We start from the raw sequence: 22,099 nt of genomic DNA on the forward strand, positions 1-22,099 counted from the left end.
CCTAGTGCGGATGGGATCGGATCAACTCGGCATGTTGAAACTGACACCAGACAGCTTTTTGTTTTATTTATTGTAAGGGAGCTTGTTTTAAATCCACCTGCCAATCTGTCACACACACACACACACACACACACACACACACACACACACACACACACACACACACACACACACACACTCTCCATCCATCCCTCCACCCTGCCACTCCCTCCCCGTATTATCTGCAGATAAAACCCTTCCAGCGAGGCGTTGCAGATTTCATTTGAATATGTAAATTCTAATTAGGATTAGCTTGTTTTCTCTGCCGGCGCTGATAGTGGCTTTAGCGTGTCGCGAGAGGAAGTGTCGGCCTACTGGAACTCATGATAGACAAGCTGATGAGGCCAGATTAGCTCCTTTCAGCTATGTGTGTGTGTGTGTGTGTGGGAGGGGGGTGCTCTTTATAGCTGAAACTAATTAGCAGGTTGTCTGTGTGGAGGGGACGAGCAGCAACACGCTACACATGTGGAGGCCCTGCGGTGTCACAGGAAGTGTGTGCAGTGATGTGAAGAGTGCAGCTGTAGAGAAACACTCGATGGAGGGAGGGGTGTAGGAGGTGAATGCCACTCTAAGCCATTTCTGACCACTAGGGATTTTCTGTAAATACTGTAAGATATAGGCGGTTCATAAGACTATGGGCCCCCGGGCACAGATGCGTGAGAGCGTTAAATAAAGTATCGATACATCTGTAGTCCCATTGCCCACTAGGCCTGCCCCGGTATTCTGTGTTACCGGGGCACACACTGATTACACTACTTGCTCCGTCGTTTCTTTATTTTTCTCCTATTTTTATAGAAATAAAACCCATTTAGTTCATGGTCACATCATCAGCGCCCACATTGATCAAAGAAAAACACTTGTAATCAATACCAGTGAAACTAATGCTACATTTAACACATTTTTACTTGAATCATAATCATTGATATTTTTGGATGAATGAACTCGTCAGCTATTATAATTATGACAGCAAGTCCAAGTGACCTTTGCCTGATTTAATTTTCCACACTCATTTTTGAGAAATCACAAAGGGTAAAACATTCTACACTCGGAGTTTATCTCGTAACCGCCGTCAGATAAGATCGAGTTAAAAACACAGTAATCCTGCCTTTAATTCTGCGTTTGGGTCACAGCTGCACTTATCTCAGATCAGAGTCGCAGTTTCACTTCAGTCAGTCATGTCAACTATTGAAAACACACACACACACACACACACACACACACACACACACACACACACACACACACACACACACACACAATTTAGCAATCCCATAATGACTGTCCTCCTCCTTCACATACACATTACCACACAAACACACACATTCTTCCTAAGTGAACACAATAATTGGCTGTTAGTGGCATTAGTGTAGGAAGAGTTATGTCTGCTCATTTGGAAGATTAAACGGCAGCCCAAGCAGGCGTCATCTCCCTGGTGCCACACACACACACACACACACACACACACACACACACTCTCTCTTTTCTTACCCGGTAATGGAGATTAGTTGAGTTAATGTGTCAGTGTGTGGCCCAGGTGAATTATAATGCTCTTTGATAGTAAAGTGTGTTATTCTGGCACACACACACACACACACACAGTAAAAGACAGACACCCCTCTATTAGAGCCTTACTGGTCCCAGTGGGCCTCTCTCTGTGGTGGAGAGTCTCTCCTGGCGGCCGTTAAGCAGCAGCAGAGCTTTCATTAGGACGCTGCTCGTGTCCTCAGAACGACTCCAGACAATTAGCTCATTCACTTAGAGCAGCTTTATGTTGCTGATAAAGGCTGTGTTGTACTCCAGCACTACTTTTTCATTCTCACATGCATCTCCAACGTTATGGCTGTTGTCCCTTATGTTAGCGCTGATGTTCAGCACAGAGGTTTCTTTATGTTTGTCCCAGTTTATTATAAAATAGAGGGAGAGATTTAATTTAGTCAGTCAGATGTCATCGAAGAAGCAGATTTAAACAACAAATCAACTTTGAAGTGATCATTTGCAGTCCTGACAAATTCTAAATAGCAGTTTGGTACACTTTAAGATTATTCACATTATCACCAGTCATTACATAAATCCAGATTAACGAGGAGTTTTAGCTGCCGCTCCGTTCTGTACCAACCCACTAAGATGTTAATACATTTTACTGCAATTAATGCAGATTCCTTTAACGATTGAAGCCCAAAGTCAGTCTCTGGTCTCTTACCACACCAGACTTTGTAAAGATGAATCAGAAAACCTGAAGCTAAATCCCCCACATGGCAGCATTTACATCCCTGTCCCTTCCTTTTAGAGTCACTGCTGAGATTCATTTGCAGATTTAAGGCCGAACAGGTCACTTTGTCATCTGAGCCGGTTTGATTATACAACCTGGAATTAGGCTGCTGTGAAGTATTGAAGGGGGTACTAGTGTGTGAGTGTGTATGTCCGAGTGCTGACACTGTGATGGCTTGGATGAATGTGTTTGGCTGTGTCTCCATTCTGGATGAAAGTCTCCGATATGCCTTTTGTATTTGTATTTTTATGCAACTGATTATTATCTTGACGTGTTCATTACTTTTTTAATGAAATGGTAAAGGGCCTGTCATTTTGTCAATACAATGGTAAACATGACACAAGTGCATTACACGGTATTAAAGCTGTGAAATGAGAAGTGCTCAGTGGTATTTTTACATCATGAATTTCCTAAATTATTATTAATTGATTAAGTTTCTGTTGAACCTCTGTTGCAGCCTTGCTTGTTAGCAGCTAACATTGACTTAGGCCTGTTTGGCAAAGTGTTGTAAGCCTCGTAGTGTGTTGACTACTTACAGGACAGTGAGGACAGTGTCTAGCCTGTTAACTGCTAATATCCTATCTAGTGGTTATCATCATCATCATCATCATCATCATCATCATCATCATGCTGCCACCATAAAGCCAAGCGGACAATATGTTTGTACCATCAGCACCTGTCTCACAACGGGCTGCAGACATCACCACATCTCTTTATATTGTGACAGGGCTGGTTATGAAGACAAAGCAGCACAGCTAATGTAAAAGATGCCTTAATGTTGGATTCTCCAGCTCTACATCCCCTCAAAGGTCAACTCTGTCAGGATGCTTTGCAATTGGTAATTACACAAAGAAGCAAATACTATTTAATTGGGCAATGTCATAGTAATGATTGTGTTCTAAAATGTTTCTTATGGAAGGCCATAAAGGACTTAAATAAAATGTTAATGTTAATTCTTTTGTTTGTACTTTCAAATGGTTATAATGTGACTTAAATGTTGCTTACATTAACAGGAAATCAGGTTACATTGCTCATATAGCATTTTCAAACTAGAATGAACATTTGAATACTGTCCACTGTAGAGCGAGATACAACTTTATAAATTAAATCTCTTATTCCATTTTTATTTTAATATGGTCATAGAACATCCATACGAGTATGTGAAAAATGCAAATGGATATTTAATTTACATTTTAATCAAATAACACACAATAATAATGCTATTGTTGAATTACATTTTTAATAAAGTCCCCTAAGGGCTTTCATCATAGCTCTTATAATTGTGTTATGAAAATAACAGAATGTTCCTGTAGCAACGGATCACTTTGTACTTTTTGGACAATTTACACACTAAACATCGGTGTTTCTTTCTGCCCTGCATCTTGTGTCAATGCACTGTGTGTGTCATGCTGGAGTCTCTTTGTTGTCACTGTTTCCTCATCAATATTCACAGTGTTGATAATGAATTATGACTGCCGGCTGCCTGCTGCTGCTCTAATTGTCTCCGGTGGAGCTCGGCTCCCCGGCATCCTCCTGTTAATTGCATGTTTTAGCTCGACTAAAGTATGTTATTATGGTCGGGGCCCCGGGGTGGAACAGCTAAATACACTCACATTTACACATGTACTGAACATATAGATTGGTTAGACACACACATTTACACGCAAACACACACACTGTTATCCAAAGACTCAGAAGAACATTTATTCTCATGATGCTGTCGAGTCCTAAAGGCCTGTTTCTTGGATAAATGCTCCTGAATTAGTTTGTCCGCTGGTTATGGGGGTGAGTTTTTCTATGGTTATGACGTACCAGTGTCTGATCATCATGGCAGACAGAAGTCAAGTGTTTCAGCTGAATCCACTACTGTAGTGTTGCCTGCCTGTAAGCAAGCTGAAGTTCAATGAACTTGAATTAGCGAACATGAAGAAATCTGAGAGTAATGTTTTTTTCAGCGACTTGAGAAGAAAACCTTGCCGTACTCTACAAAGAACACACAGAAAATGGACTTAGTTGTAAGAGCCAAGAAGCAATTAAGTGTATCGATCGTCCTTGTGCCATGAATATGAATCAGTGTAATGGGTTCACTAGGTTGGAAAGTACTGCACATAAGTGTTCTTTGTCTTTCTAGATCATTTCAGGCTTTAAAACAAAAACTGCAAAGCGGTACTGTACACATTTCTATCGTAACAGGAACTACCTATACCATGATTAATTGCAAATGGCGCCTGGCCGCCTCAGGAACGTTTAAACTAACCGATAAAAATCTAATGAAGACGGATTCAGCAACTGCATGGTTATTTTATATGTGCCTCAAATGTTTTCAGAAAGTCATTTTGTTGAACTATTTTTGTAATATAAGAGAATGTTTTTTAAACGAGCCGCCAAGCCGAATCACGGAGCAGAGCACGGAGCCGACACTGTAATCAGTAACGCCTTCCCCGCCTGAGGTCTATGTCTGGCACATGCTCTCTTCTAGAAAGAAACCTGGTTACATATGTGCATAACCAAATCATTCTCCAGGATTCTCTAAATCTTTACCCCGGTAACTTGCACAACTGGATCCGTGTCGGACTCTGATTCAAGACTACATTTTGGATCCAATCACAAAAGCAGGATTTTGTGTTTGACCAGTGCACTTTCCATCAGCAGCCCAGGCTCTGACATCACATCTTTACATGTGTAGCCTGAGCTGTTACCTTTTAGCCTCCATCTCTTCACCTCCACTCACCCTCAATCCATCTCTGTAATCACATTACCCTCCCAACCCTCCTCCCTCTCCCTCCCTCTCCCTCCCTCTCAGCCATAAAGCGTATTATCGATGCCTGTATTCCATCGGGTAAATTGCTTCAGGCTTTGTGTTCTGCTGCCTCTATCCTCGCCGTCACTGGGGATAATTTCATCACAGCTCGCTTTGTGCCCGTTTAGTTTATTTAATACAAGTTGTGTGTGTGTGTGTGTGTGTGTGTGTGTGTGTGTGTGTGTGTGTGTGTGTGTGTGTGTTTTTGATGTTGGGCATTAGGTTATTTTCCCTCCTGGGTTATTTTTGTAGGGTGGCTTTGGGGTGAACATCCTCCCTCAGGCCTCAAATAGCAGCAGCTGCAACACACACACACACACACACACACACACACACACACACACACACACACACACACACACACACACACACACACACACAAAATATAATGCAATAAACTGTCTGACAAGGGTTTCAGGCGAGCGTCATTCACATTACAGTTCTCTGTGTGGGCGGATGGATGATGCGAGCATAAGGTACTTAAACACACGGACAATCCTCTTGTTCTCTCCCCCCATCTCTAGTTCTATTTTCTTTTTGTTTGTGTGCGTGTTTCACAGCCAGACAGGAGAGTCAGACTGAGGAGGTGAGGTAGGAGGGAGAGAGGGGGAAGACGGGTAATGAGGAAAAGGTGAAGAGGTTGGTGAGCTGAAGGAGGTAAAAGGGTCTAAAGAGCCTGTTGAAGCGACGTTCTTCCCCGACTCACTGGGTGAACCGCACTATTGTTTCTGTTTGCTTGCAGCTTTCTGTCAGTTTTATATTTGGATCATATCTTTTTTTTTAATCTAATCTTATTGCCCATCATTTTATAAAATGATAATACGGCATATTTAATAGCAATAAATTGGCATTCATGTATTTACATTTTTAAATAATTAATATACAACACTTCAGGTATCGGCATGTGTTGCTGAAGCATACCATCAGGCACTATTTGATCTCTGCGCTACTGTTGTGATAGCGTGCGCACCTCCTGCAGCAGCAGCGCCGCTGCTCCTCCAGGAGAGGAGGAGAGAAGGAGAGAAGACGCGCTGTGTATGACATAAAGTTACGATAGATCGCCCTCAGTCAGTGTTCTTATCCGTCATAATGACAGACGGTCTTCAGAATTATCCATAATTTAAAAACAATTTCAGTTAACGCGACCTCTTGATCTGATAAGTCATGACAATCAAGTCAATAATCATAACGTGTCCCCGACCTTTTGTTATCTGTCCTGTTTGTGTTTTGACTCTGCTAAAAGGTTTGGCTCACATTTAAGGTTTTGTCTTTGTTTTGAGTGTAATCAGACGAACAGGTGGAGAGAGTGAAACTCCCTGCTCTACTAGAACCAGGCATTAAGACCTGCAGTGTAAACACAGCCTGCAGAAGGGAAACAGCGGGGGGGGGGGGGGTCTCCTGCTCTCCTGCTCTCCTGCTCTCCTCCTCTCCTGCTCTCCTCCTCTCCTTCTCTACTCCTCTCCTGCTCTCCTGCTCTCCTCCTCTCCTCCTCTCCTCTCTCCTGCTCTCCTGCTCTCCTGCTCTCCTGCTCTCCTGCTCTCCTGCTCTCCTCTCCTGCTCTCCTGCTCTCCTCTCCTACTCTCCTGCTCTCCTGCTCTCCTCCTCTCCTCCTCTCCTGCTCTCCTCCTCTCCTGCTCTCCTGCCTCTCCTCCTCTCCTGCTCTCCTCTCTCCTCCTCCTCTCTCCTTCTCTCCTGCTCTCCTCCTCTCCTTCTCTCCTCCTCCTCCCTCCTCTCCTGCTCTCGCTTCTCTCCTCCTCTCCTCCCTCTCCTACTCTCCTTCTCTCCTTCTCTCCTCCTCTCCTCTCTCCTCCTCTCTCCTTCTCTCCTCCTCTCCTGCTCTCCTTCTCTCCTTCTCTCCTCCTCTCCTGCCTCTCCTCTCTCCTCTCCTCCTCCTCTTCCTCCTCTTCTCCTTCTCTCCTTCTCTCCTCCTCTCTCCCTCCTCTCCCTCCTCTCCTCCTCTCCTTCTCTCTTCTCTCCTCCTCTCCTCCTCTCCTCTCTCCTCCTCCTCCTTCTCTCCTCCCTCTCCTTCTCTCCTCCTCTCCTCCTCTCCTTCCTCCTCCTCCCTTCTCTCCTCCTCTCCTCCTCTCCTCCTCTCCTTCTCTCCTCCTCTCCTCTCCTTCTCTCCTTCTCTCCTCTCTCCTCCTCTCCTTCTCTCCTCTCTCCTCTCTCCTCTCTCCTCCTCTCCTTCTCTCCTCTCTCTCCTCTCCTTCTCTCCTCCTCTCCTCCTTCTCTCCTCCTTCTCTCCTGCTCTCCTCCTGCTCTCCTCCTCTCCTCCTCTCCTGCTCTCCTCCTGCTCTCCTCCTCTCCTCCTCCTCCTCTCCTGCTCTCCTGTGATGCTCAAGCAATTTCCCATCCCTCTGGGTCTGGACAACGTCTGTTTACAGGACTAATATAATCACTGGGTCCAGTCTGACTGACAAGAACACACACACACACACACGAACACACACACACCAGCTAATTGGCTATGTTCTGTTCTAGGGAGGCCAAATGAAAACTAGCACAAGTTTGATTGATGTTATCATAGCACACACACGCTGCAGACCATACAGCCACTCACCCACACACTGTGCTCCAACTATACTCCATTATGTCCATTAGCCTATCTGCACACAGCGATAAGAAGAGATAGAGGGAGACTCTGATGACACAGCCGTCCCACACAGGAAGAGTGTGTGTGTGTGTGTGTGTGTGTGTGTGTGTGTGTGTGTGTGTGTGTGTGTGTGTGTGTGTCAGAGTGAGTGTGATGGACAGAAAGTGTGATAGAAAGATAAATGCAGGTTAGAAACGGAGGCAAAAGGTGCTTCAGTCTCTCTCTGTGCCGAGTGCTCTAGCGTGCTCAGCTTGCGAAACATAAATGTAAGACTCGGGAATGATTATAAATAAACAAGCATAAGCAAAATGTGTTGTCTATCACATAATGGTAGAAAATTGTATTAGGTTAGGGGCTCACAAACGATACAAAAACATTTGCACCCATGAAAGAGTCGCATGAAATTACATTTAAAACACAAACAGTTCCATAAATAAATTAGAGCAGGTGTGCGAAGCTGCATTAAATAGTCGTTACAGTCTATATGACCTTGTTCAAAATGGATCTTACAGTGGGAATGAAAGAGCTTTTAGTACCCAGAAGTGTTCTTCTTCATGTGCTGTTGGGAAGCTGCTGCATTCACACACTCACAGGTGATTAGGGAAGTCATTTTTACATTCAGTGAAATTGCACTTGAATGCAACATTTCTGAAAACTTCAACAGTTTCACAGCTGCAGTTTATTAGTCGATCATCCGAGAATCAATCGGCAAGTATTTTGACAATGTTTTCATATATTTACTTATATTTTCAAATAATCGTTTCAATAATTTCTACCATTTTCTGGTTCCAGCTTATAAAATCAAACAATTTGCCATTGTTTCACTATTTCTTTACATTTCATAGACCTACCAATGAATGGAAATAATAAGGAAGTTAATCCATAATTATTTTCTTCTTTTTTTACTCTTTCCAAGCATGACTTTTTAAAAAAATATATAATTATGAATAGGAAATAAACACACACATTTAAAAAGGTCTGTGTGTGTGTGTGTGTGTGTCTGTGTGTGTGTCTGTGTGTGTGTCTGTGTGTGTCCGGGTAGTATTGCTGCTGTTCAACACTGATGGATGATGATTAAGGTGTTAATGATGTTTTTCAAAGTAAAAACCAGCTGTTGACCTGCTTTGGGAACCTGGCAACACACACTTTCAACATCCATGTACCTCAACCACACACACACACACACACACACAGTAATTGGTGCTATTGGCCAGATGGTGCTCTCCGGGAAGTCTGTAATGTCGGTGGTCTGTCTTCTCAAACTGTTTGAAGGCGCTGTCAGGTTACAGGTTGTGTACAAACGTGTTCTGTGATGCATCTTTCCAGACATACTTTTCACAACATCAAGAGAATGATATCAAAAGGATAAAACTTCCTTTCACAAAAATAAGACCTTCACACATTCAGAAGTGGCAGGAGACATGCGTCGTGTGTTTATGAATCACGCAGCAGAGTCGTCTCCTCGTGATGGTTGCCATGGCGCTCCTCTGCCCCTTTGTGGTCATTTGTAGAATGTGCAGCTCAGGTGCACAAATGAAACTCACCTTTGTATACATGGATCGAAGCATTGTATGAATAGAACCTATCTTTGAAACGAAAGTGAATAACAACGTCTTTACACCACTGCTCCCGACTCTGAGGTTTCCTGGCTTCTTGCAGTTCAGTATTTCCAGATGTGGAGACTCGTACCACTCACCCTAAGAGATGAGATTATCCGGGAACACTGATCTTAATGTAATTAACTACCGTCCTTCATTTGATTTGCAACATATATTTATTGTATTAGTTTCTGTAAATTAGAGTGCTTAATCTTTGTTTCCCCTCAAATAAAGTTCCAGCTCCCGCACTCCTGCACTGCTTGACAGCCCCTCCATCAGTAGCTAAATGTTTTTTAGTTTTGACCCAACATCCAAATAACTCTGAGGGAACATGAGCAGGTTGTTGGGCAGTGAATGACTGAGGCAGGATCCTGCTGGATTGATCACATTGGGCTCTGAGTGCTTATGTTCTGTGCCCTCAGTTCAGACTTGAGTGGGTTTGTTTGATCAAAACGTTGTGCTTTGTCTCATAGTGGCGTTTCACATCACCACTGTTAATGAGCACCGCGGTCTCTGAGCATATGAGACGCTGGTGTTGTGCTCCAGTGGGAAGGATGGACATGAATGAGTCCATTCTGGGTTGAAAGCTCTGTTTTCACAGTCCACTTTTCTCTCCTTAGAGAGCGCCATGTGTGGTTATTTCTCTCCCTGTCTGCCGCTGACTCGTCTCTCCGTCTTCTCTCCCTGTATCGCTAACTCGTCTGATTGCTAATCAATTTCTGCCTGAGTTTCCTGAACTGCAAAACCAGTGCCGTAAATACGAGAAAAGCTGCGCCGGTTAAAATAGAAGAGCCCCGTCAAAATTGAAAACCTCTCAATAATTTATTGATTATAGGTCCGGATCCGGATAGGTCGGCGTCTGGGTCCGGACTCGGACCGCGGTCCGCCTGTTAGTGACCCCTGCTCTAAATGATATAAGCCCCCCCGTTATTGTTAGTTGTTCTTCTTATATTTGGGTCTGTTATATAACCCTGTAGTTTCTTGACCTCTCCTGTCACATTTCTTACTTTTTTTATTATCAGGATTTTATGCAGTTTTTGTCTGCAAAATAAAAAAAAAGAAGTAAGGCTGTAATACCAGCAGTTTCATAAATGATGGTTTGTGTTGTTCATGTAGCCTTTAAGCACAATAACCAACTTTAAACACTGGTGGAATAACATGAGATCTCATGTAGAAGCTGCCTTGTGAAACTATGTCACAGTGACACCTGTTGGTCAAACAGCTGTACTGACGACACAAGTGCGTCACTGACATAAACACTGTTGTCTGATTATTCATGATGTTTTTCACCAATTGTCCCCAAAGTGATCACCTAAATAATGAAAACATCTTTCTTTCTCTCTCTTTCAGAAGGAGCTGAGCCTTCCCAGAAGAGGCAGTTTGTAAGTACCCATCATCCCCTCTGTCTCCTGTCCAATCAGACGGAGCCTGTCCTGTCTGCACTGTTTGTTTTCCCCTAGAAGTGTCATGTGGAAAGCTTTGAAGGATGCAATGCAATGAACCAAACACAGATACACCATAAGCTGGCATTAGGTGTGAGCTATTGAATGACAGTGGAAGAGAAGCTGTTCGAAGGTGGCGTTCTGTGGAGACTTTGAGTCCATTGTGCAGAATTTAGCAAGAGCTGAATTCTAGTGTGTGTGTGTGTACATGTGTTTGTCTACTTTTATTTGCCTTACATTCACCTACTAGTCCTTTAAATATTGCTGTTCATTTAGTCTCTGCTGTTAATCCCTATCAAGTTTTACAGAGATAGCTTCCAGTTGAGGGTTAAAGGACAAAGTTGAAAAGCCTCTGAGTCCAGGTTGGTGTGTGTATGTTTGTGTGTATGTGCCAGAACAGCTGAGCATCCCTCTGTGTATAGATGCAGACCTATTTATATATATGTGTGTGTGTGTGTGTGTGTGTGTGTGTGTGTGTGTGTGTGTGTGTGTGTGTGTGTGTGTGTGTGTGTGTGTGTGTGTGTGTGTGTGTGTGTGTGTGCCAGGCAGCTGATTTATTGTCCTGCTGGGAAAGTTCTGCATGTTTGGAAACAAAAGTCAGACTTACAGTCATACTTCTGAAGAACTGTTGGAATATAATGCTGTGTCATAATAGTTTTATCTTCATAAGTCATCCTGTTTCCCTGAGCGACCTTAAAAACACAACCGGGGTCAGACAGAGTGCAGGTCACGTCTTTCAGCACCGTTTACTGCAGTGGACAAACAAGCCGCAGGTCCACCAGTTTTCAAGTACTACTAGTATCAAGTTTATGCTTTTAAGGTATAATATGTAACTTTCCTGCGTTACAAACCTCGAACAATCTGTCATTTTAATAAAGGTTACGATCCGTTTCATTTGGTCGCCTGTTATGGCAACGCTTCCTCTTTCCGCATGCATCAGCGTTGTGGTTGTCATAAAGCTTTTTTATCCAGTTTAATGCCACATTTGTACAATACACGTTTTACACACATCGTCCTGATCTCAAGTTATCAGATAAACTAGCCAAACAAACGTTAGCTTCAGCCAAACAACGTCGGAGATGCACGGATTTGGATTGTTTTAATCTGTCTGTTTATTTTGAGACCGCTGCAGATTTTTCGACTTTTGGTAAAAACTTCCTGGTGAAGGCGACAACTCCCAGGATCCCACGCTGCTTCACGATGTCACCAAACTCCGTCTTTTGTTATTGTTTTGGTTGAGAGACCCCTAGTGGTAAAAATGTCATATCGTATGTTTAATACACTGAGGATGGAAAGATTTAAATACACACCAGTATCCTGATTTTGATCATATTCAGGAATTTTTTTTTTTACATGGAATCAGTATTATTTAGGTTTCTGGTCATGCGTGGGGGGGGTCCTGATAAGGATAGAGGGCTCTGAAACCAGGATATGCTGTTAACGTGCCAGAACATGACAAGGCCATTCTACATACCTAAATATTAGCAAGTGCGCATGTGAAAGAGCTTAAGCTGTTATGAGTTCTGACACAAGGTTATTAGTGCATTTTCTAGGATTAGGAAATGGAAGTAAATAAACAGAACTTTTGAGGCGCATAATGCAAATAATGAATTAAATGTATTTTTCTGCAAAGAACCGACAGACACCACCCCAAACACATTATGAAGGCTTCCTGCTGTAATATTCTGCAGTGTTTCTCTTGAACATCCAAAGGTTTTCCCTGGTGGTCTGAAGAGAAAATCCTGATTTCCCAATTTCCTTTAGGATCCTAAAGCCGTCGAACCATAGTAATGATATTAAAAACTGTGAACGTATAAATGTGTTTCTGTAGCTGCAGTCCAAACCCCAAATACAAACTTTTGGCTTTTATCGCTCCAATCCTATCAGATTCTTAACATCAGAGCAGGGTTCAGAGAGAGTGTGTGTGTGTGTGTGTGTGTGTGTGTGTGTGTGTGTGTGTGTGTGTGTGTGTGTGAGAGAGAGAGAGAGAGAGAGAGAGAGAGAGACTGGTAGTGTGCTGCTGTGAAGCCTCTGTGTGTCAGAGTCAGAAGAAGTCCTCATTGGTTCACTGTTTTACTGTATCAGTGTTTTGGTTTCTGCACATAAATCAGATCAGTGTTTAACCAAACATGTAAACATGTATCAAGCATGTAGCTATGGGAATGGCTCATGCCAGTGTTAGATTATAATGCATTATACTATTGGATTATAATTACTCATGTGTTAACATATTAGCATTTTAATGTTAAAGCCTGTTCAGGTGGAGCTCATTTATATTTTGTATATAGTTTATATATATATATTTATAGTTTATTATATAACAATGCATTTTAAATTAAAAGCTCATTAAAGGTTTTTCTATTTTTTTCAAAATTACTTTATTTTCTTTTGAAATGTAGTTAAGTAGAAATAAAAAGTAAATAACATATTTACGTGTAGTACAAGTACATCAACATTGTACTTTAGCATTAGGTCATTATTCCACCAGTGAAAATAATCACACCACCAGTGTTTTGGCAGTTTTCCGCTCTATCTCTTAATCTTCATCAGCGAATGAGAAAGCTCAGAAAAAGCCGCCAAGTGCACCATTGAAAACCATTGTGTTACACACACTAATACTTTGCCAAGGTCAATAATGAACTTTCATCCTTATATTCAATATTATTCCATTAAAAAAACATCCTTCATTTCAGATCCAGTAAGTAGTTTTAATTCCCACGACACAGTACATTGGTTGACAGCAGTTACATAGTTGTCCATATAAGGTCAACAACAAAACATGACCTCTCACAGCTTATTATGACATTCCTTTGATTAGATTTTCAGATTATAATTAGATTTAAAACATGAGTTGCTACTCACAATGCCATTTTGATAAAAAGCTATAATCTGTTCTGCACTAAATGAGACTTTGAACTTTGGCTTTTTATTTGTTTCGACCGACGGCTCACGGAGGACCTTATACAGACAGAAGATGCTTGCTGTTGGGTATTTTCCTAATTCAATTTGTCTTCAGGGGAAATCACTGCTTTAAGGTTTCATTTTAAACTGGCAACAGATTATCAAAGAGCACACACACACACACACACACACACACACACACACACACACACACACACACCCAGGTCCAGGTTGGTGTGTAATAACATCCCCGTGTCTTGCGGCTGCTCCTACGTCATTTTGGTTATCACTCCACATTGACTGTGTGTGTGTGTGTGTGTGTGTGTGTGTGTGTGTGTGTGTGTGTGTGTGTAACCCTACCCGTGTCAGAGCCGCCTGTGATCCAGTCCATTGTTTATGAATTAGCAATCTGGTTTGTGAGCTGCATTTAGCCCATTAGGGTCAGCGGTGTCCCCGGGCTTCTGAGAAACCAGAACAGAGACCGAGAGAGGACAGCTGGTCTGATAATACTGTATCATAGCAACGTCCCCTGAGTCAATGTGTCGGAGAGAGGAAGAGAAGTTTCCCTATGAGCTTTGTATGTACGATCAACGCTGGAACTTTTCAGCTTCTGCGAGTTTTCAAAGAGAAATACCTGAAGTAAATATTTCTCTGTAAGAAGTTCTTCACCTGTATCTTTAGTTTTAATGCATCAGAAGGTTTTTTGTGTTTCTGCTGCCAGAGGACTGTTCAGTGCAGGCTTCTCAGATGTTTTAATTAACTGGAAGCATTTGTGGACATTTTTATTGTTTTGTTTCAAAAAGTTCACAATCGTAAAAAAAAAACTTAGTTAAATGTGAAGAAAAAATTTAAATTTATTTTAAAAAGTAATTAGACATAAAGTATTTTTTAAAGTCATTAAAAGCAGAAAGTAAAACTTCACTTAAAAGTTTTACTTTTATCATTTAAAGAATGACATTTTAAAAAGGCCAATGTTTTTGAAAAGCTATTTAAAAAATATATATTTTAATGTAATTTAAGAAATAAACTTTGCTTTTAAATTCATTAAAAAATAATTAGAAACTTATTATTTTAGAAACTCTAGCTTGTTTTATGTCATTCAGCACATAAACTGATTCCTAAAAACTAATATATAAAGTCACGAAACAACAAACAGACCTACAAAGGTAAACATCTTCTTCTTTTTATTATCTTGTAAACATCCAACGTATTAAAGGCATTCCTGCTTCTACATTCATTTTCTTTACACAATAAAAGCTCTAAATAATGGGTGTGGAGCAGAAACGAGAACAGGCTCAGGCTTCCCTCCTGTCTTCATATTCTCACCTCCCTCCCTCTCTCTCTCACCCTCCTCCCTCCGTCTGTCTCTCCGTCCCTCTCATGGCACGGTTTGTTTAGGACTCGGTCAGTCCTCTCGTGTCACAGCGGACAGACTGATCTCAGCGATCACACAACCTGAGATTTACAGGAACTGAGATGGATTAGCTGCTCAAACTGTACTCGGGGAAGGCACTCTGCTCCTGGGCCATGCAGCCGGTAGTGTCCCTCACAGCCTTTTGTCTGGTGGATCAGTGGCAGGGGCTGAGGGTCCGCTGCAAACAACTAGTCTGGACTTGAAGGATCCTCTTCATTATCTGACATGCTGTAGCTACTCAGAACTTAATGTTCACTCTAACTTCTTTTGGATTCTTTTTTTGTTGCAAGAATTGAATTATTTTGGATTATTCAGAGGAAGACAAAAAGGAGTTTCTTTGCTTATTGAGCTCAGAGAGAAATGTGTGTGTCTGCACGTCTCTCCGCTGTTTGTGTGTGTTTTTGAGACGGTCTGTTAGTTTGTGACTCAGCAAGCCCGTGCTTGCTGGTGAAGGAACACTTTACCCCAGATACCTCACATAACTATGTGTGTCTCTGTGTGGAGATAAGAGCAGGTGCTGACACAACACACACTCTGGTCATTCCTTTATATTTAAAAGTCAGTGGCATGACTCTTGGAGAACTAACTGTGGGAACGTTTTTGGTTCAGTGTGAAGCTGGCGGATGGACAGAACAGTATGTGTTTGACAGGCACATGAGCCGATGCAGTCCGGTGGATTATTAAAGATTACAGTTGAGCCTTTTGTCCCGGGACACAAAATGAAGAGGAGGAAGGAGAGAGCAGGAGCCCCACAGCTACACCTCCAGTAAGAGTGTGTTTGTGTGTGTGAGAGAGAGATAATGCAAATCAGATTCATAAAGAAACCAGTATTGTATTTTTCATAGTTTTTGTTTTATTTTTTCAGTATGTTCACATCCAAATATGTCTGCACATTGATTAGAAACATTAGGGTAAAGAATCCAGATAGTCTTTTGAAAAAGGACGACAGTCATGCTAGCAGCTCTGTGAGGCTGTACTTGAGCTGAATGCTAACATCGTCATGCTAACATGCTGATGTTTACCATGCTCGACGTATTAGTTTAGCATTCGCTAGTTGGCACTAAACACAAAGAACAGCTGAGGCTGAATGTCAATTTGTAGTTTTTGTTTAGTTTTGTTAGTATTTGTTCCTAAAATGGAGAAATATAAATGTTTACCTGATTGTGGTTCTCAAGAAAAAGACTAAGGATCACCAAAGTTATTACAGTTCATTCTATGGGGACAAATATAATTAAATAACTAACATAAATGTAGAAACCAACTATGAAATGCTTATAGGTTACTTAGTTTAAATTTTCTGGCACAGATTTGATTTTAAAATCTTGTTGCGTCTTCTTCAGAATATTGACAAAGCTGATTGAAAATCTTTCTTTTCCTTCAATACCTTTTTGGAAACTTTTTTGGAAACTTTTGGATGTAAACATACCTTGTGTCTGTAAGCTCTTCTGTCAGGATGTAAACATTTCTGTTATTAGCTGTAAAATGTAAAATTCCTGCTGAATACCACCCCAAAAATAAATGCTCGGCAGGCCGACATTGTTTTTGTAGATATGTCACTAGATATATGGGTGTGAACAGGGGTTAGGGTTACATCACATACACACATTCATAATTGAGTACATGCATAGTGTACATACATACTGAGCCGGTGGAGCAGAAAACCGTGAGGAGACAGAAACATGAGAAGGTATCAGAGTGAGATACCAGCAGGGAAGGAAGTTGTTTATCAGCTCTACAGGCTCCAGTGACCAGGCTCGCTATTTCCAAACACATGTCAGTGTTTCCCCTAGCTGTGAGGGTCATCTGTGGGGGTCATTAGTACACTGATTCAAACGTTAAATTAATGATGTTCAACCAAATTACAAAATATCCAAATTAAACGAACTAAAATACAGATGGTGCTGCATTGCACAAGCTGTTTAGTCATTCCTGCTAGATTCATGCACAAGTCATTTTCTGTCCCTTCCCAGCTAGTTACAGCCCAGAACGTTAAAATAAAGGTCCCTTCCAATCGTACACGTATTTTAAAGCAGATCTCCGAGTATTTGCACAATGCTGTCACTGAATTTAATCAGCTCGTCGCACTTTCTGTCAACGTTTTTGTTCATTTGAAGGATCAGAACCAACACAAGGTGCGTTTCATCCACCTGTTTCAATTGGCACGTACCTCTGGACAAGAAAGTCTGGACATTTAAATGAAAGAGTTTGCTGTACCAATGGAAGTGAAATGTGAATGCATAATTCGAGATTAAATGATGAGCTAAGAAGCATGTGACTCCAGCGTCCACTGAAGCTTCTTAAAGCAGTCTCCTCCTCGCTTCACACAGATGTGATGGAACCTTCCTCACATTATGAAACAAACAATGTTTTCCACCGTTTAGGTTCAACTGACGCTCTTTTAAGCACGCCATCTTGTTGCACCATCTTATCCTGCAATGGTATAATGGTTTTCCCACTGGAGTTTTGGCCCCACCTACTTCTTATCTGGATGAACCAACTCCTAATAATTGTGTAATGGTAGTGGATGGACACAAGCATCCATGCGCATTGTCTCAAAATTCAATTAAAAAAGTTATGAATTTGGATGGAAACCTGGCTTTAGACACAAAAAGAAAAAACCTCTACGCAACCTCTAGCTGCGTGTTTATGACTGATGTGGTCTTGGCCTTGGTTCTGATCTCTCGTTTGTTAATTAATCCTGGTCAAATGATCTTCATATGACCTGATCTCTTATAAACTATTCCCAAAACTCGACCTTTTAACCTGGTCAAACTGCTCTGCACCCTCATCTGTGACAGCAGCGCTGTTTGTCCACTCGTGTGCCAGATGGCTGGACTTATTATCGGATCTAGCATTTCATTATGGAATTGTCTTTAATTTTGTCCCTGCGAAGGCCAGGCTCAATCTGTGGCGGTGCACCACAGATGGCCCTATATTATCTAGGGGGGAACACAGCACATACTAAAATGTGTGTAGCCCTTGACTTCCCAGCAGGTGGTCTCACCCATTCTGTCCTAGCCAGCAGGGAGGAGGGGACATGGACACCACCACCATACGGTCCTCATGCCCTGCAGATTTGTGCCAACTGCCATCTGAACTCTGTAGAGCTCGGGAAGATGTTTTCAGGACTGCTTGAAATCTAAAAGTTCAGTTTGGACTTTCTTAGACGGGTAAAGCGATTTAAAAGTTCCAATATGCCTGAGTTCTTCCAAACATCTCGTGGAGTCCTGCCTGAGCTCTGTGAAGTAGATCCAGAACTTTCTGTCCAGTTGTTTCCAACTGTGATAAGTTAGTGTGCGAGGCTTCCTGCCTGCTGTGAGGGGACATCTGCAGGCAGGCAGAGCCGGTCCGGATCAGTGGGTAGAGCCTGGCACTGCTGCTGCCTCAAACATTCAGCACTCGGGCTTTACACTATCGACTCAATACTGTCAGCCACCGTCTAGTAAAGCTTCCACCAAAAATACCAAAATCATGTCTACGCAAACTACTAAAATGAGGCAAAGCTATACTTTTTAGTTGACCAAGCAATGTCTTAATGGACAGTGTCATTAATCTAAATTTTTATGTGATCCGTGCAATATTAAATCGCAGCAGTATTTTCTTTTGAGTAAAAAAAGCTCAATATGACGATTTGCTGATGATATCTCAATGTCATACCATTCTAAACCGACTGGCTGCATTTTGAAAGCAAACGTATGTAACTTCTTACAGAAATTAAAACAATGAATCAAATGAAACCTGTTGTTTGGTACACTCAGGAGTTTTTCTTTAAACTAGTCTGATAGTAAATCTGGTATGAACAAACTTTACACTGATATTTGTGTAATTGACGTAACTGAGTCAGTTTGCTGCCCTCATGACCTTCTGTACTTTCATTTAGTTTTTACATCTGCTCACTTATAGACATTATTTTGGTCTCCGCTAACTTATGACCATTAAAAAATTATTATTATTAAATTATTTTAGACTGAACCGTCCAAACGATTGTAGTCAAAACTATTATAATTACATGTTATAATTAAAAGTTATATTGCTAAAATTATGCACGATATTTCACGCTATTGTGCAACTGGACAGATGTTAAAGAACGATGGATGTTTCCACAACAGCTTCTTAAATACAGTTTAACATTGATGTCTCCTCACAACACACACACACACACACACACACACACACACACACACACACACACGCGGGTCAATCAGTCCTCATCACACACCCCTCTATCCTCAACCTGCTCTCTTCCTCCCCTCTTCATCCTTTCTTCCACTCCTCCCCTCCCTCCTCTGTTGGCAGAATCTGGTCGCCAGCTCAGCTGCGTTGCCACGGCAACAGCAGCCTCCTCCAGCACCTGCTGTCCCCCACTTCCTTCCATCCCTCCGTCGTTCAGCCCCCCGTCGTCACCCTCTCCCCCTTGTCCTCCTCTTCCTCCTCTCCCTCCCTCTGTTACTCTGACGGCCCTCTGTCGGCCCCTATTCACCAGCGAGGAAACCCCTTCCTCTGGAGGTAAGAGCTGTCCCGTCATAACACACCTGTTTGTTAGGACTGTTCTGTTGGATTTGCTACTTCTTTTCGTAGTTTTGGCCATAACTCATCCTGATTATGAAATGGTACTCACCAATAGCTCTTTTCATCCATAAAGGTTCTGGGTACTGAGAAGCCCCAGGAACTAAATCAGAAACTTTTACACACAATCTGGAGTATAAAATGAAAACCTGCGTGCAGGTTGTTGTAGCAGCTGCAAGATTTGTGTTCGACCAATTAGCGACGTTCAGCTCGACCAACTGCTGCCTGCAACTTTTTTGGGGTCGAGGAATTGTGTCAGAGTGTAGGGGTCAGCGATATGGAAACAATCCTCTTTAGGTCTGGGCCATGTGAGGAATTACTGAATTAATTAGTATATATATTATATATATATAGATATATAGATATATATATATATAGATATATAGATAGATATAAGCTGGGCCTGTTTTATTTGTTCTCTATAATTTCATTAAAAACTGTTATGTAATGAGAAAATACTCAAATGGGCAGAACATGGAGACTGCCTGAGTATATATGTATAAACTGTATCATAAATGTTTTAGTGTATTTTCATTACATTCACAGTAAAGAGTAAGAGAAGACTATTAAATTGCACTGACATTATTATTCATGACTTTGGTTTTAATGATGATGACTTCCTTGACTGGAGCCTCTTCACCCCATTCAGGGGCACCGGGCGACGTGCCTCCACCAGAGCTCGTCATCGCACTCTTTTCTGGGGTTAGGCTTTTGCTTCTTGCCAAAGTGTCCACACTTGAAGACTTTGGAGAAGTTGGAATAATGATGATATTACCTTTGAAATGTTGATTATACAGTACATACTAACATACGTATGTTTTCCAATAGAAACGCATTTAGCTAAATATCAGCGATGCAATTCACTGGTAGAATCAAACATCTGTAAGCTGGTAACCAGCCCGTCCCTGCTCTGAGGTCAGTACGAGCTCCACTCAGAAACAGAGGGGTGAGAAGAAGAAAAGAGCATCAGAGAGGGAGGGAGGGGGCTCTGCTGAGCAGAGGGAGAGAGCATCAGAGGAAAAAGGGGAGCGATAGAGGGAGGGAGCAGGCGGTATAGACACACCAGCAGCTCTGACACACACACACGCCGGTGTGACAGGTGCAAGCCAGCGTCTGTTTACTAACCACGTCCTCTGCCGAGTGTCGGAGCGATGTTCGAGCGTTAGCATGTCTGACTCCTGGACGGTGCTCTCCAATTTCTCACTGCCTGAGAGAAGCATGCTGCGGCGCTCCAAGAGGTACCCGCTTATTTTCACTCCATCTTTTTATATATATATTAGTTCAGATGGTATTTTTGGTCTCTGGTAGCCAAAGTCTTTTTCTCCCCTCCAGCCTCGTCTTAAATTAGTGTCTCAATTATTGTTTTGTTCCCTCTTTATATTTTCTACTGCTCCATCCTCCTCCTCCTCCTCCTCCTCCTCTTTGCAGGTCTTTAATGCTCAGCAGGAGTTGCTCTAATGTGAAGGTCAGCTAACTGGATTTGTCTTTTGATGGATAAATAGGACGCTCTGTCTCACTGTGTGTTTGTGTTTGAATAGGAATCACATGTAACACTGCTGGTATGCATCTGAGGACTGCAGTGTCTGTGTTCTCTTTAATCAAATGTTCTCTATCTGCGTACCATTTACGTGTTTATGATTCAAGTCTAGGTTGCAAGGAGCGATTTAACGTGTGTGCATGGGACCCTATGTCGTAATTTCCCCTTTTCCCCCCTTCGTCCCCTCAGCTGACCTCCCCTCGCCGCTCCTCTGTCAGTCAGACTCAGTGGCTTCTCCAGCAGGGAAGAGAAGCCGAGACAGAGCTGTACTTATCACTTTCACGCAGCAATTCTCTTCCTCCTCCCTGTAATAACGGGTATAGCTGCCACACACACACATGCATCGACAGATTTCTCCTTCTCTGCTCCTCGTCGCCGCCGCCTCCTGTTGTGTGCAATTTGTCTCGGAAGTGTTTTTAAAAGAGAAAGCGGTTGTGAAGTGACTCCTGCGTAGCAACAGTTTTGGGATTGGAGTGGATGGAGCCGACAGCTCGCTTTGAGCTGTAATCAGGACAAGATTGATTCATGGCTCGCACAGAAAATGGTCGACCTGAAGGGATCAGAGGCATCTTCCTTTTTAACACCACTTGTCATATTCAGTTCAAAAGGATAGTAATTATTGATCCACCCGATACATCTCTGGCTATTTTCTGACCTTGTCTTAAGATATGTCAAACATACAGGTTTTTCCACAGAGTTATTTTTGGCTCACTTCACTGCCTTTCTAATGCAATTATCCACATTTACAGATGTGGAATATTCAATGTCCGGTTTGATTTAGATAACATACATAGGTGTTAATGCGTAACTGCAGGCCGATGCACACGGATCCAACATCTGAACAAGCTAGAAGGTTGATCTGACGTCCTGTGGGAGGGCGGGTCTCTAATGGAACGTTGGAACTGAACGTGTTAGTTTTTGTCTTCCCGTCCCTGTGTCG

The 22,099-nt window shown here is 42.2% G+C and overlaps 1 protein-coding gene across 6 annotated transcripts in view; it reads left to right on the top strand.

Annotated features, from left to right (window-relative positions):
- mast2 (microtubule associated serine/threonine kinase 2) overlaps positions 1-22,099 on the top strand; it is a 162,673-nt gene that overhangs the window by 90,524 nt on the left and 50,050 nt on the right. For 3 of the 6 annotated variants that reach the window (XM_029429144.1, XM_029429146.1, XM_029429145.1), the window contains exon 4: positions 10,650-10,681. In XM_029429144.1, the coding sequence (XP_029285004.1) occupies positions 10,650-10,681 (32 nt within the window). Of the gene's footprint in view, positions 1-10,649; positions 10,682-15,092; positions 15,823-19,352; positions 19,563-20,762; positions 20,861-22,099 lie in introns of those variants that run through there. The other 3 variants (XM_029429148.1, XM_029429149.1, XM_029429147.1) reach the window with 2 other exon arrangements.

This window comes from Cottoperca gobio, chromosome 4 (assembly GCF_900634415.1).
Source record: "Cottoperca gobio chromosome 4, fCotGob3.1, whole genome shotgun sequence".
Classification (NCBI taxonomy): domain Eukaryota; kingdom Metazoa; phylum Chordata; class Actinopteri; order Perciformes; family Bovichtidae; genus Cottoperca; species Cottoperca gobio.